Source organism: Onthophagus taurus, chromosome 6 (genome assembly GCF_036711975.1).
Source record: "Onthophagus taurus isolate NC chromosome 6, IU_Otau_3.0, whole genome shotgun sequence".
In the NCBI taxonomy this organism is placed as follows: Eukaryota; Metazoa; Arthropoda; class Insecta; order Coleoptera; family Scarabaeidae; genus Onthophagus; species Onthophagus taurus.
Genome location: NC_091971.1, coordinates 8,112,848 through 8,126,805, shown reverse-complemented (window position 1 = coordinate 8,126,805; position 13,958 = coordinate 8,112,848). Strand labels below are relative to the sequence as shown.

Sequence of the window (13,958 nt, the reverse complement as noted above, 5' to 3'; positions counted from 1 at the left end):
ATGAAATTCAAAAAATCGTTCAGACTTTACTTATGAAATTGAAGTAATGATTTATATATCAAATTAAAGCTTAAATTATTTAATTTAAGATAATACATAGTAATTTATTAACTTTTTGAATGGTAAAATGTAATTAAGAATTTTAATATTTGGATAGTTATTTGGGTTGCCTATACTTTCGGTGAAAATAAATTTCGTTGCTTATATTAAGTAGCTTATTGTTTTTAATTTACTTCAAAATTGTCTAATTTAATTTAATAATACAGAAACAAATAAATATTAAATATTGCAATTTACATTTATTTCCTTGTACTTAACATTTTTTATAAAATACTCCAACAAAACATCAAATGCATCCATTTGAGCACATTTCTTACAGCTTAAAAATGAATTAAATTCTTATAAATACTATGTACAATACAATAATTACTTTTAGTTACAACTTATGACATATTTGATTTGAAACATTTCTAAAATGTATTACATCACAACACTTACACTACAAAGAACATAAATTTACAGACTTTCTTTATTAATAACAATACTTCCTAGACTATTTGGCGTTTCCACATCTTCCTCTTTATCTCTTTCTTCTTCTTCATCGATGATGCTGATATCTCTTATAGATGGTCTATGACTTCTTCTCCAACCTTCCGGAATTGGAGCTGGTATTTTCGTTTTTGTCAGCAAACGAGGTCCAGATAATGTAATTAAAACAGCACCAGTTGGAGCTGTTAGAATAATCGATAGGATGCAGATCATTAAAACAATTTCGGCATGAGTTTTATCTGGGGATTCATCCCCGACGATTCCTAAGGCAACAGGAGCTAAAGCAGCCTACAACAAAAATATATATAGTTTTTACCTGCTTTTAATTTTGTTTAAATAAAATTACCTGAACTGTAGCTTTAGACATCCACGATAAAGCGACGAATATTTTTTCTTTTAAGTTTAATCGACATCCAATTCCCAATAAAACGGTAAATAATATTCTTATGATTACACCTCCTATAAGACAACCAATACCAATACTAACAATGTGCGGATCTAATTCGTTTAATTTTATATTAGCGCCTGTTATTCCGAATAAAATTGGTTCAAAAATCATCCAAAATATTTCAAAAGCGGTTGCAGCCGGGTTGTCTTCAACTTCCCACCCTGTCTTTGACCAACAAACCAAACTAACGAAAGCGGCGCCCACACAAGCTAAAGGTCCAGCTCCACCATACCCAATTAACTCACTTCCAAAGACGGAAATAAGCCCACCGACGAGAAGCATTAATATCCGAAGTGGTACAACGAAAGGATCGAATCTTTCGGGGGCATAATTTGATATAATTCCCCATAAAACTCCAAATGCGATTCCACCAACGATCGAAATGGGCCCCTGAATAATTTGCGACGTTAATGAATCTCCAGAGAACATGATACTCTTGATTATTCCAAAGAAAGCGACACTAACGGCATCGTCAATACTTGCGACGGCTATGATTAGAGTTGGTATTCCTTTTGCTACACCATATCCTTTCGCCCTTAATCGAAAGAGACATGAGACTACAACAGCTGGTGATACAGCAGCTACTATAAACCCAAGAAGTAAAGACCACATCCAAGGTAAATCCAGAAAGAAATGAGTCGTCAACATTATCACAACGGCTTCAACACCCCATGGTACTAAACCCAATCGAATTGTTGTAAATTTTAATCGTTTTAACGCATTTGGGTCTAAATCTAAACCGGCTCTTATTAAAATTATAACCAAGGCGATTTTTCTAAAATAAAAATAAGTTAGTATTTGTGATGAATTGATTTTGTGTTTACCTTAATTCAGCTGTAACTTCACTAAACGATTCATCTATGTTGACAAATCCGACGTTTTGGAAGATTAATCCGGTGAAAAGCATTCCTATTAACGGTGGGAGTGTGGTAAGGTTTATTAGAAATCCCCCGAAATGAGCGCAGATTGTAAGTAGAATCAACTGGAAAAGATGACCACCCGGGGCGGCGGTTTCCCCTAAAACCGTGTAAACTACTCCCCATAGCAACACTCCTATTAAACCTAAAGCTATAATTCTCGAAAACTGCCGATAAGTTAAACAGAAAGGATAAGGGCAAATTTTCGACCATAAAGGGGGTTGCCATGAGGGAAGGTTTTCTTTCGTTCGACATTTTAAACAAAATGTATACCACCAAGATCTAAAAATAAAAGAAATAATAACTCAATTATTTTACGATTAAAGATTTATATTAATTTATTTATTGTTGAACAATTCGTTCGATTTTTCAATGTCGAATAGCTACTAATTGAGACGAAATGATTGTATCGATTGGCACTTCAACTTGTTGACGTAAATATAATATGTTCATGTGATCAAATCCATGACACAATTATCACGGATTTATAAAAATATGTTTTGATTTCAGTAACTTTTCAAAAGCATAAAAAATCAGTAGCTGCAACAATTCTTATCCATTATAAATAACGATAAAGAATGTGTTTGGTCAGCGCCAATATGGCTGGATAAATATGTAATCTATTTAACAATTGATGTGTTATCTAAAAAAAATGGTAAAAAAAAATTGCGTTCGATTTAATTGGTTTTAATAAAATAAATTATCTTAGAATCATTTGATTACGTATTATCAATAGTATTTTCCAAATATTTGAAGAAGAATTTGCAATAAAAAATATTTACGAGATAAATCTCGATACTTAAGAGATAATGTTCGAATAAACTCTAGATGTTATCGTCTATCAGTTCTGATATAATCTAAAAATTTTTATTGTAATGTTTTGTACTTTTTGCATATTGCAATCGAAATCAATCAGATTACATTTTTTTTGTGAGAGAGATATCGCTTGCAGCTCAATTACGGATCAACATTATATCAACCTGAAAGTGGTTTGATGATATACTTTTGATGTGGAGAAATGCAGATGAGGATATTCAACGTTGAAGGAGAAGTTTTTAAGTGCTAAACTTATCAGATCTTATGTCAAAGAGATAATTCAATCAGTGATACCAGACAGCGTACATTCACAAATATTAACTTGAGAAATTGAAAAAAATATATTCTTATATACATACCTATCATCTTCAACTACATCTGAAAACCGTGTTTTCGAGACTACTGATTCCGTTGTGGACATTTTCTTAACTCTAGCGTCTCCATTTGTTTTTGGTGTATCTAAAAAAGTATATTTTTCCATTAATTTTTAATTAATAAGCTTTGAGTAAAGCAAAAAGTAAATGCACATTCCGAAAAAGAAGCTTAATAACTAGTAAATTTGTTAACAAACAATTTAATTATGTAGGTTTTTTGATAAACACCCATTGCCTTGTTACCATTACAAGTACTTATTACTTGTTGTTATATTCGAGTGGATTTGTACCAATATTTGCTGATTACTTCTTAAACAATTTGGTTGTTTATTTTGGAAATTTTAATTTTGCAATTAGTTTCAAAGAAAATAAAAATCTCATTATCGTTAAGTTTGACCTAAAACTAGAACTAACACTAGACCTAGTACTAGAAACATTACGGTTTAGCCGTTTTGAAAGACGTACGGCTAAACCGGAATGTTTTTAGTACTAGGTTTAGTATTAGTTCTAGTGATAGTGCTAGTGTTAGTTAATAACAATAAAGTGTACACAAAACAATTAAAATTTACCCGGTAATGTATCGACGACATAATTACTATTATGTAAAATACTTTTTTTCCTCACTGGTCCAATTTCTTCATGGTTAGAAGTAGCTGATACTTTTCTACTTCTAGGGTGTTCAAATCCAAGATTATCAACACCAGTTCTGCTAACTTTACGACTTGGACTGTTAGAATTTCCATCCCAAGCTACGCTTAATTTTCGCGTTGGGGTCGTTGATTCTGATACAGGATTTATATCTAAACCGGCCATTTTATATTCTAAAATAAATTATTTATTATATAAAAAGAAATCAAAATTAATCTTTAAAAATACATTTTTTTTAATCGAAAAATCTATAGTTTCATTTTAATATGCATCGCGTGTGCTACTTTTTTCTAAAGTTGAACTCTTTCAATTGAATTGACAGTAATTGAGTTCTGATATTTCCAGTTCTTGGAGGTTCTTTTAATCTGCATAGTTAACTTTGTTACTCATTTATATTATTAGGTATTTAATTTGTCATTCAATGGTTATGCTAATAAGGAATTGTAGTGAATTTTTTACAGTAAGGACTTTCGTCAAACGTTTTAAACATCCGGCAAAGTATTATATTTCGCATACAAATTTCCTGTTTAAGTTCCTGCGGATAACGGAGGGAGCATTACCACCATTAAAAGTTCATAAAAAAATATCTTTCGAGTTGAAAAGAATCTCTCAGAACAGATCAATAAAACAAATCAACAGACCAAAACGAAATAATTAGTTTACAATTACCATTGTTACATTATATAATGTATAAATCATTAGCTAACTGTGTTTTTATGAGTATTTTTAAATAAACACTATAAAAAATATTAATAATAACTTGCCTGTTTATTTAATTAATTATATCATTATATCTGATTAATTCACAATTAAATCACTATTAAAAAGTTTTAAACACTTTCATTAATGAAAAATAATTTTAACACACTCTACAACAGCAGTTATAAAGGCAGCGCAGACACAACTTGTTGATTAACAATCGGCTCGACTACTGACTACCGTTTAGTATTTGATCAAGATCAAGTATCGATGAGCACTGAACTTTAAAACATGAATAGCGAGCCACTTATATAGCAGGATATACGAGCTATTGCGCTTTTAGGTTATCACTAAAATCATCCCGATTAATTTTTAAAATTTATTAATTAAATTTAATCAATTATAGACGTAAACAATAAGAAATTAGTTTCATATCGGTGAAGTATCATTCACTTTTGAAGTATCATTGTAATTAATGCAGTAGTCGTTATTGTTTATTTAATTGCAGAATAATTTGAATTTAAACAATGTATGGATTAATGAAAGATAAAAAATTCGTTTCTCAAGAACTAGTTGAGATATCACCATGAAGTAAAAAACAATTTAAAGCTAATTTGCATAGCATTTAATGTTTTGAAGACTATTTCTTCAAATCATCAAATTTTTGAGTTATGATTTTTTGAACTTAGCTCTGTATGATTAATCAAAGATGTTAAGATAAACCTATCAGTCTTTAAAAAATCGTATCTCAATAACTAATTGAGATATTACCATGAAACATGAAGCAATTTAAAGCGAATTTAACTGGACTTTATGGTATTGAATATCATTTCTTCTAGTCTTCAAATTTCGGAGTTATGAATTTTTGAAATCTATAATTTCATTTTAAAAGTGTGAACTAATTTTTGATGATTAATGTTAAAAAAAATCTTATGAAATGTAACTTATTCATTACAACTTAAATTTTGCAATATATCTTTATTATCAGCATGTGTAATTGTTCAAGAAACGAACCTTTTTATCAAACATATTTGGTAACGTCTGCCATTGGGGAAAATTTCTTTAAATTTCGCTTAATACTTAATTATTTATTTTGATTTTAGCGAACTTTATTAGTTTAATTAACAATAAACTAATGAACGAACAGTTATATTTTACGGTTTTGTTTATTTTTAGCAAGAAAATTTAGATATGACCATTCGACATGACATCATAAAGTGAATATTGATTAACTCATCCAACAGATCCAACCACGCATTTTTTCGATTACTTCTTCGAAACCAATAAATTTTTTATGTGTTTCAATATGATCAAATAACATTGCTAAAATTTCACACAATCGAAGTACACAGTGTTTGTTAGCGACGCTATTGTAATGATTATGTTAGAAATTATCGAACATTCTCGTTTACTTATTCGTAAAATGTATGTCTTGTAATTTGCGAGTAGTTGTAAGAAATTGAGACAATTGTTATTAATAAAATGTTTAAAATGACAACAAATTGTGTGCTAATTTTTTTAGAAAATAAATATGAAGTATTCAACCAATACATCGGTAATAAGCGAGTTTCCTAGGTTCAAAGGCATTATTTATAATGAATTTTCATACAAAACTGACGTAGAAATTATTTGTTTTTACTCGAACGTTAATTAATACTAATAAGATGAACACGACGGATATGGTCTCGTGGTTTTTGTTAGCGCACTTTTAGCGCTACCATCCTTATGTTCCAGACATGTATGTACCCATTAAATTATGTAACTTAAAAACAAATACTTTGTAATTTGTTACGCTTCGATATTTCTTAAGATCTTTTACTCAACTTATTCCACATCGTTAATTAAATTTTCAAAAACCATATCGGCTGTGTTTTTAAGAATAATATTATGATATGTATTGTATTAAGTTCCCTTGAAGGAACTTACTCAAGAAATTTAATAAACTAGCTTTAACCAACATTAATAAAGCGTTATTTTTGGCGATTAAGATTCTAATTGGTTGTAAGTGAGTTGGTTCCCTTGAAGATTGGTTTTATGAGTTCTCACAATCATGTGACGGAATCGGGGATACATTCTTATTGAATGATCCATTGACATATGTACAACTCAATTAAGGAGCACGTGATCTAGATTTATTAGGCAAAGTGCCAGGGTCTCAGGATCCAGTAGCTCGTGATGCGGCATAACCAAAGTTAATGAGTCACGCGCCATTGTTTAGTCAACAAACTCTATCGAATATATTGGGGTGGAAAATTTCGTAATATATAACATATATACATATCTGAAATAAAAATGAGTACTAATACTACTTAATACAAATAAAAGTTGAATTAAGCAAAAAAGAAAAGTTTAAAGCAAAGGAAATCTTTGATTAAAACGTTCCATGCATTCGTTCCGTTGGTAAATTTTACCTTCATCGGGAACGGTTAGATAAATCAGATTGGGTCTATACGATAAACGTCTGCTTTCCATGTCGAGGACGTAAATTGTCTCTTCTTTATCCGGATTTCTGTTCCGCCCCCAAAACGACAAACAAACGGGTCACATGAAACGTTTCGCTTTCCAATGTAAACCGACCGGCCACTTTCAATTGCGTAAATAGAACTGCCGCAGGCGGAAAACCGACACTCTTGTGTCGCCCTACGCCATTACGCGAAGGTTATAATTAATAAAATGGTCCCCTTAATGCGATTATTTCGACGTTGGAATCAAGCCGCTCGTCGGAGGACATTGAGATTGTTCAAACCTCTTTTAAGCAATTGCATGCAATTCAAAATCATTTTATATACTTGTACCAAAAACAATTTTAAATTGTGGGCAATTCAGAATCTCCCTCAACAAATATTTTAAATTCATGTCATTTCAATGATTTCAGAATAATTTTACATAAAATTTCACAACTTCGTTCAAATGGAAAACACGTCTTAAGGTTATTACTTTTCTAATTACGCAATCTCTATATATTACATTTACAATTCTTTTCTACTTAAAAGCATTTACAACTTAACATTTAAATAAAGGAAGCTATCATTGGAGCAAAACGATTGTCGTCTCTGACATTGGCACCCACACGCCAATCTTCATCTAACATGCGAATGATCCGTGGGATTTTCACCAATTTAGCGCAATTCGTATTCGCCCGTTATTTATTCAGTCTAGTTTAAAGGAAACTACCAATGAAAAAATCTCGTCTCGCATTTAACTATGCCATTCATTAACGTTAGAAAATGGAATCAAAATGTTTGGATGCGATTACCTCGACCTTTGCTGCAAAGTGTAACACGCGAGGTGGAGTTAACTAACAAAGAAATTTTTCTAAAATTTAAGATAGCGTGTTAGTTGAATATGTGGAACGCTAAACGTTAACTGACAATCAAAATAACTTTTATGGCAACAGTAAATGTTTGTAGTTTTAATAAATTAACAAATATTTATAATGTGAGGTGGAGGTCAATTTATAAGAATACGTTATGGGTAGAAATAAAAAGGTATTAATGATTACATGTGATAAAATTATTTGTCATAATTATTGTTCATTTAGTCTTAGAAACATTTCTGGTGCTAAAAGATATGCAGTGAATTTCACTTAAGATATAATATACTTACTTTGTTCCACATGAAATGCAACGTGTCGTATATTTCTTCAGACGCACGGCTAAAACTGTAACTTTCTAGTTCTAGGTCTAGTGTTAGTTAGTGCTAGACCAAGAATTAGAATCATTTGGGTTTAGCCGTCTTAAGAGACGTACGGCTAAACCCAAATGTTTCTAGTTCTAGGTCTAATATTAGTTCCAGTAACAGTGCAAGTGTAAAACTACAACTAACACTATACCTAGAACTAGAAGCATTTGGGTTTAGCCGCACGTCTCTAAAAACGGCTAAACACAAATGATTCTAGTTGTAGGTATAGCGTTAGTTCTACATAGTAACAGTGCTAGTGTAAAACTAGAACTAACACTAGATCTAGAACTACAAACATTCGGCTTTAGTAGTGATTCGCTTAAGACGGAAACTCAGAGTTATCATAAAGACGTCACCTTGTTCAAGCAAAACTTTTCCTTTGCAAAACTACTCAATGCCTGTACTATTAAGTTATGTTGCATTTTATGTGGGACAGTGCAAGTGTATAGTAGTTTCGTAACTATGGTTACTGCACTCATATATTACTAGTTATATGAAATTCCCGGTATAATTTAAAGATTGAGAGAATATCACGAATCATTGTCATAAGAGGCTGTGTACAGCCGCAGAGTTAGGTTATCAACTCTTAAAAAGATGTCACTTTATGCACGGTTGTCTCAATAAAATGGTTAAGAAAAATCCTCCATTTGGATAACGTAATTTACAAACAATAGTACCTAATGATGTAATTTCTTATTTAAAAATGTTTGTTGAAATTTAAAAAGCTTGTTCATTTTCTTCCACTTTCTCGTATATATTGTTAAAAAATCAATCGAATCAGATGATATATAAACAATAAGATATTTCAACATTTTTTTTATTGAAAAAAGGAATACACAAACAGAAATAGTTATACAGAAACAACATTCGGACCATCTTTTACCAATTTAACAATTCTTTTATTTAACCTTGACAAAAACAGATCATTCTCGCACATCGATAAAGGATGTAGTTTGTTAGTTTTTTTAAATTTATTTTTAAATTTATTTTTAAATTTATTTTTAAATTTATTTACGCACGGCTAAAACTGTAACTTTCTAGTTCTAGGTCTAGTGTTAGTTAGTGCTAGACCAAGAATTAGAATCATTTGGGTTTAGCCGTCTTAAGAGACGTACGGCTAAACCCAAATGTTTCTAGTTCTAGGTCTAATATTAGTTCCAGTAACAGTGCAAGTGTAAAACTACAACTAACACTATACCTAGAACTAGAAACATTTGGGTTTAGCCGCACGTCTCTAAAAACGGCTAAACACAAATGATTCTAGTTGTAGGTATAGCGTTAGTTCTACATAGTAACAGTGCTAGTGTAAAACTAGAACTAACACTAGATCTAGAACTACAAACATACGGCTTTAGTAGTGATTCGCTTAAGACGGAAACTCAGAGTTATCATAAGGACGTCACCTTGTCCAAGCAAAACTTTTCCTTTGCAAAACTACTCAATGCCTGTACTATTAAGTTATGTTGCATTTTATGTGGGACAGTGCAAGTGTATAGTAGTTTCGTAACTATGGTTACTGCACTCATATATTACTAGTTATATGAAATTCCCGGTATAATTTAAAGATTGAGAGAATATCACGAATCATTGTCATAAGAGGCTGTGTACAGGCGCAGAGTTAGGTTATCAACTCTTAAAAAGATGTCACTTTATGCACGGTTGTCTCAATAAAATGGTTAAGAAAAATCCTCCATTTGGATAACGTAATTTACAAACAATAGTACCTAATGATATAATTTCTTATTTAAAAATGTTTGTTGAAATTTAAAAAGCTTGTTCATTTTCTTCCACTTTCACGTATATATTGTTAAAAAATTAATCGAATCAGATGATATATAAACAATAAGATATTTCAACATTTTTTTTATTGAAAAAAGGAATACACAAACAGAAATAGTTATACAGAAACAACATTCGGACCATCTTTTACCAATTTAACAATTCTTTTATTTAACCTTGACAAAAACAGATCATTCTCGCACATCGATAAAGGATGTAGTTTGTTAGTTTTTTTAAATTTATTTATACAATTAAGTGTACGTCATTTTAATGATATAAAATTATTTAAACAGTTACTTTTTCAAATACACATACCGTATCCATATATTTCCTGGTTTCCATTTGAGTACTATTTTATGTTAGTTTGCGGTCTTTGTACCGAGATTAGATGTAAATATGCGAACTGTCCTAAATTTCTAAATTTGCTTCGACAGGTCTCATTCAATATCTTTTCCAACTTCCTCCTAGATTGTAATCAAAAGAATCCTTTTGGCAGTATTTTTCTTGATTTGCATAAGAAAGAAAACGTCGCATATTTACAATGACAAATGTACAGTAAATCGGTTAAAAATCCCGTTTAAAATTTATTTCACGTCAAATCGATTATTTAATTTTTTTTCTTTTTTGATTAAATCCGTTCATTACTGGCACTCAATTCAATTCATGTTTATTCCATTTCTTTTAATAATACGATTGTTTAGGCCATAAAACCCTAGCGAGTCGTTTTCTTTTGACATAGACCTTGTAATGAGAACTAAGTAATTGGTCAACATAAATTGATTGTCTGCGAAATTGTTGCCGCACAATCGTATTTAATTCCTACTCTTTGTTTTTTTATTTTGATTCATAACAAACTTTTAGTTCACAGTTTCCAATTTTTGTGTAGCGTTTTCGTATCAATTCCTATTTTGGTTATTGGTTATTTCTAAATGAAAACTTATAGCATTAAATTAAAAATGGGATATGATTGTATCTGTTATATTTATTCCTGTAATGTTTATTATAAAAAATTGTACAGATTTTAGCGTATTTTGGAATTATTTTTATATGTTGGATAATCTTTTTTCAATAAAAGATTTTCTAACATTAGTATACTCACTTTTATTTCATTTTTGATTTCAAATCCATACCTTTTCTTAAATTATTAATATCAGATCTACCGATATCATTTTCGCCGTGTGTTATTTTTTTAATTTTATTCATTTTTGATATTTGTTTCTTCTAAAAAATGACACAATTCCTTCTTTATGATGTCAATACAAATTCTTTCGATTTAATTTAATTAATGTATGAGTAAGAGTATCATTTAACACCAAGAACAGTATTGTCATATTACGAAACAAAACATTAATAATCAACAAATCCTTTGCATATCATTAAAACAGTTTGCACAATTCCTTCTAACAAAAAATCACAGCGTGGTTGAAAAAAATTAAAAATAAAAACACCTTTTTTTGTTCTTCAATTACAATCAGATATGATGATAAAAAGTGTTATATCAGTTCACATTATCGTCTTAGACACTGAATCAAACGGATATTTCTTGTATTTGGACACGTTTTTTTATGCTTGGTGTAGTTGGAACGCTATGTCTTAAAATTCCCGTTTGGTTACACACGGGGGGTTGATTTTTTGGTGGTGGTGGAGGATCCGGTATGCTGGGACTTGTCATTTGTCCGTTATCGTTTTTAGTCAAATCGGGTGGGTAACTGGGCGGATCGATTCTTTTCAATTGCGTGGGCGAACACTGAAATTCTTGCAGAGGTAATTCGGTCATTTGAACATCAGCCAAAGATCTTTTTTCGCAACTGTACTCTCCTATGAAGTTAGGCACTGACTTGCACTCAAAATTACTGCCTCTTTTCAATTCGTAAGCGCTTTTACAATGATCGTAACCTTGTCGAGATTCGTACACAGACTTCGTTTCGTAAACTTCTCCCGACGAAGAACTACAACTACCGGCTTCAGCTAATTCCTCCTTTTTCTTTTTCCTTTTCTGTCTACCTTTATCTCTTTGATGGTATATTCCAGCGAAAATTAACACGTTTAATAACAAAAGAAAACATCCAACCGCTATCGTTACTGTTAAAGCCGTCGTGTAACTTTGATAATGACTCGAAGCCAATTTTCTAAGGAGATTGTTATTATTCACATTTTTTGTTGATGGTGATACTAAACTATTATTTGGGGGACACTCCGTGGTTGTAGCTTGGACAGCTGTATCCGATTTTGGAGGTGGAGGAGTTGTTTCTGTTGGAGCTTTAATCGTAGTTGTAGTTGGTGGTGGTATGATAACGTGTATTAATGAAGGCTTTTGCATCGTTTGTGGTCGTACAGAACCTAAAATAATAACAACAATCAATACACCAATCATTTTAAATTTAACAACAAACATTACCATCGTAATATTGATCACCCTCCTCTTGAAAGTGATGGTGTCTCATAGAGACATCGTCCGTATCACCTGGTCGATGTAATTGAGGTATGAGATTTAACCAAAGCGACATCTTATGCCCCCTGTAGTGATTTCGAATCTCAGGCTTATTACCTATAGTAAAAATAAAAAAATATATATATTAATATCTTTATTACAACATTCTATTTATCTATTACACTAGAAATATGTTCCATATATTCAACGTGTTTAGTTTGCTAAAGCCACTCACAAAAGGAAACAAAGTCCATGCGTGAATAAACAATGAGGACTTTAGGATACAACCATATATTACCCGGAGGATATCGCGTAGGAAGCCAGGGAAAGCTATGGATGGGCCGTGTTTCGGAAAATGTTTCCGCACCAAACCATTAATTTAATAGAGTGACGCCGTCACGGCCTCTTTAATTGACGAGATTCGAAGAACATGCCCGCATTGCCGAACATGCCACGTCGGCATTTCATAAGGGGACGAAGTCGAAGAAGAAGGAAGTTGACGAAAATGATCATCGTTGAGAACAAAGACTATTCATCACACACCTTCAGGGTTTTCCAATACTAAAGAGGATATTTTTGTTACTGCACGAACACACACCACGTGTAATGTAATAACTACTGCTGTCAGAAATTAATTTACGATATAGTCGAATGGCTAATATTTGCAATGTGTATGCAAATCTGTTATAACTCTGTCAACAAAATTATAAATTAATTAAAATACCTCACGTGTTTATTTACTATAGTTGAAGGTTAATTGTATAAAGAGAAGTTTTTACAAATTTAGGAAAATCTAACAAAATATGAAAGCAATCGGAAAGCATTAAGTATTCTGTTTAGATTCTGTTGCCCATGAAATAATGAGATAACTAGGTTGCCCAATTGATAAAGTATACAACCAGTTCTACTAAAAACTTGGATTAACGTTCAAACGGGATGAAAAATAGACATACAAGAAATATTTATTAAACTTTTAAAACGTTGTGTAAACCATTTTGAGAAAATATTGATTTTCATAACAATTTTTTTATAAATGCACTCGACGATTAGTTGAAATCCAGTACACCAAATAAATTCGAACTAGTTGTCGCTTTAAATTTCTCCCTCGCTAATGTTAATTAAAGTGCGACCGGGACGTTATTAAAAATTCTGGCTTTCAGGGAACAATTTCCGGTCCGACTTGTACGCGGCGGGTACTGAAAACAGGCGGCTTTTTTTTTATTAGATCCCTTGGTAGCCAAATTGTGCTCACTTTAATTGGACGACTTTTATGCGCCGAGAAAATCCGTTGTTAGTTTATCATCGTTCCTTAAACGACCGACGCCTGTTATATTTTATTTAAAAGACCGCTCATTATCTTACCTATTTAAACGTAATAATTGCCCTACTACCTTTTTGTCGATTGCAAGCAAACAGTTCATCATCATCATTATAGAGTGATAATTGGAAGGACCCCTTTCTAGTTTCTCTTTTCGAAATAAAATTTAAATTTAATTTCCAATGTTGCCGGTGGGAACTATTAATGCTGCGTCCGCGTCGCTCATCTCGAGATTTTAATTGCATCGCACGAAAACCGCTCCATATTTCCACTTCTACTATAATAAAACCCCACGAGC

The 13,958-nt window shown here is 31.6% G+C and overlaps 2 protein-coding genes across 5 annotated transcripts in view; both read right to left on the bottom strand.

Moving 5' to 3' along the window:
• Positions 1-279: 279 nt before the first annotated feature.
• On the bottom strand, positions 280-7,051 carry LOC111428013 (sodium/hydrogen exchanger 9B2-like). Of its 3 annotated transcripts, none has more exons than XM_023063395.2 (6): positions 6,863-7,051; positions 3,674-3,925; positions 3,090-3,189; positions 1,822-2,196; positions 896-1,772; positions 280-837 (listed from the first exon to the last, which is right to left on the bottom strand). In XM_023063395.2, exons 1-6 carry the CDS (start codon positions 6,921-6,923, stop codon positions 517-519), a joined length of 1,986 nt encoding a protein of 661 aa, XP_022919163.1. In that variant the 5' UTR covers positions 6,924-7,051; the 3' UTR covers positions 280-516. The 3 variants fall into 3 exon arrangements, with proteins under 3 accessions (XP_022919163.1, XP_022919165.1, XP_022919166.1); XM_023063397.2 differs by lacking the exon at positions 6,863-7,051 and adding an exon at positions 4,517-4,775; XM_023063398.2 differs by lacking the exon at positions 3,674-3,925.
• A 2,929-nt stretch (positions 7,052-9,980) lies between these two features.
• The window catches only part of LOC111427698 (Neuroligin 2), a 105,533-nt gene continuing 101,555 nt past the window's right edge, over positions 9,981-13,958 (bottom strand). For both annotated transcript variants that reach the window (XM_023062935.2, XM_023062936.2), the window contains 2 exons: positions 12,310-12,459; positions 9,981-12,251 (listed from right to left, as the gene is read on the bottom strand). In XM_023062935.2, the coding sequence (XP_022918703.2) occupies positions 11,440-12,251; positions 12,310-12,459 (962 nt within the window). In that variant the 3' untranslated portion in view covers positions 9,981-11,439. The remainder of the gene's footprint in view (positions 12,252-12,309; positions 12,460-13,958) is intronic.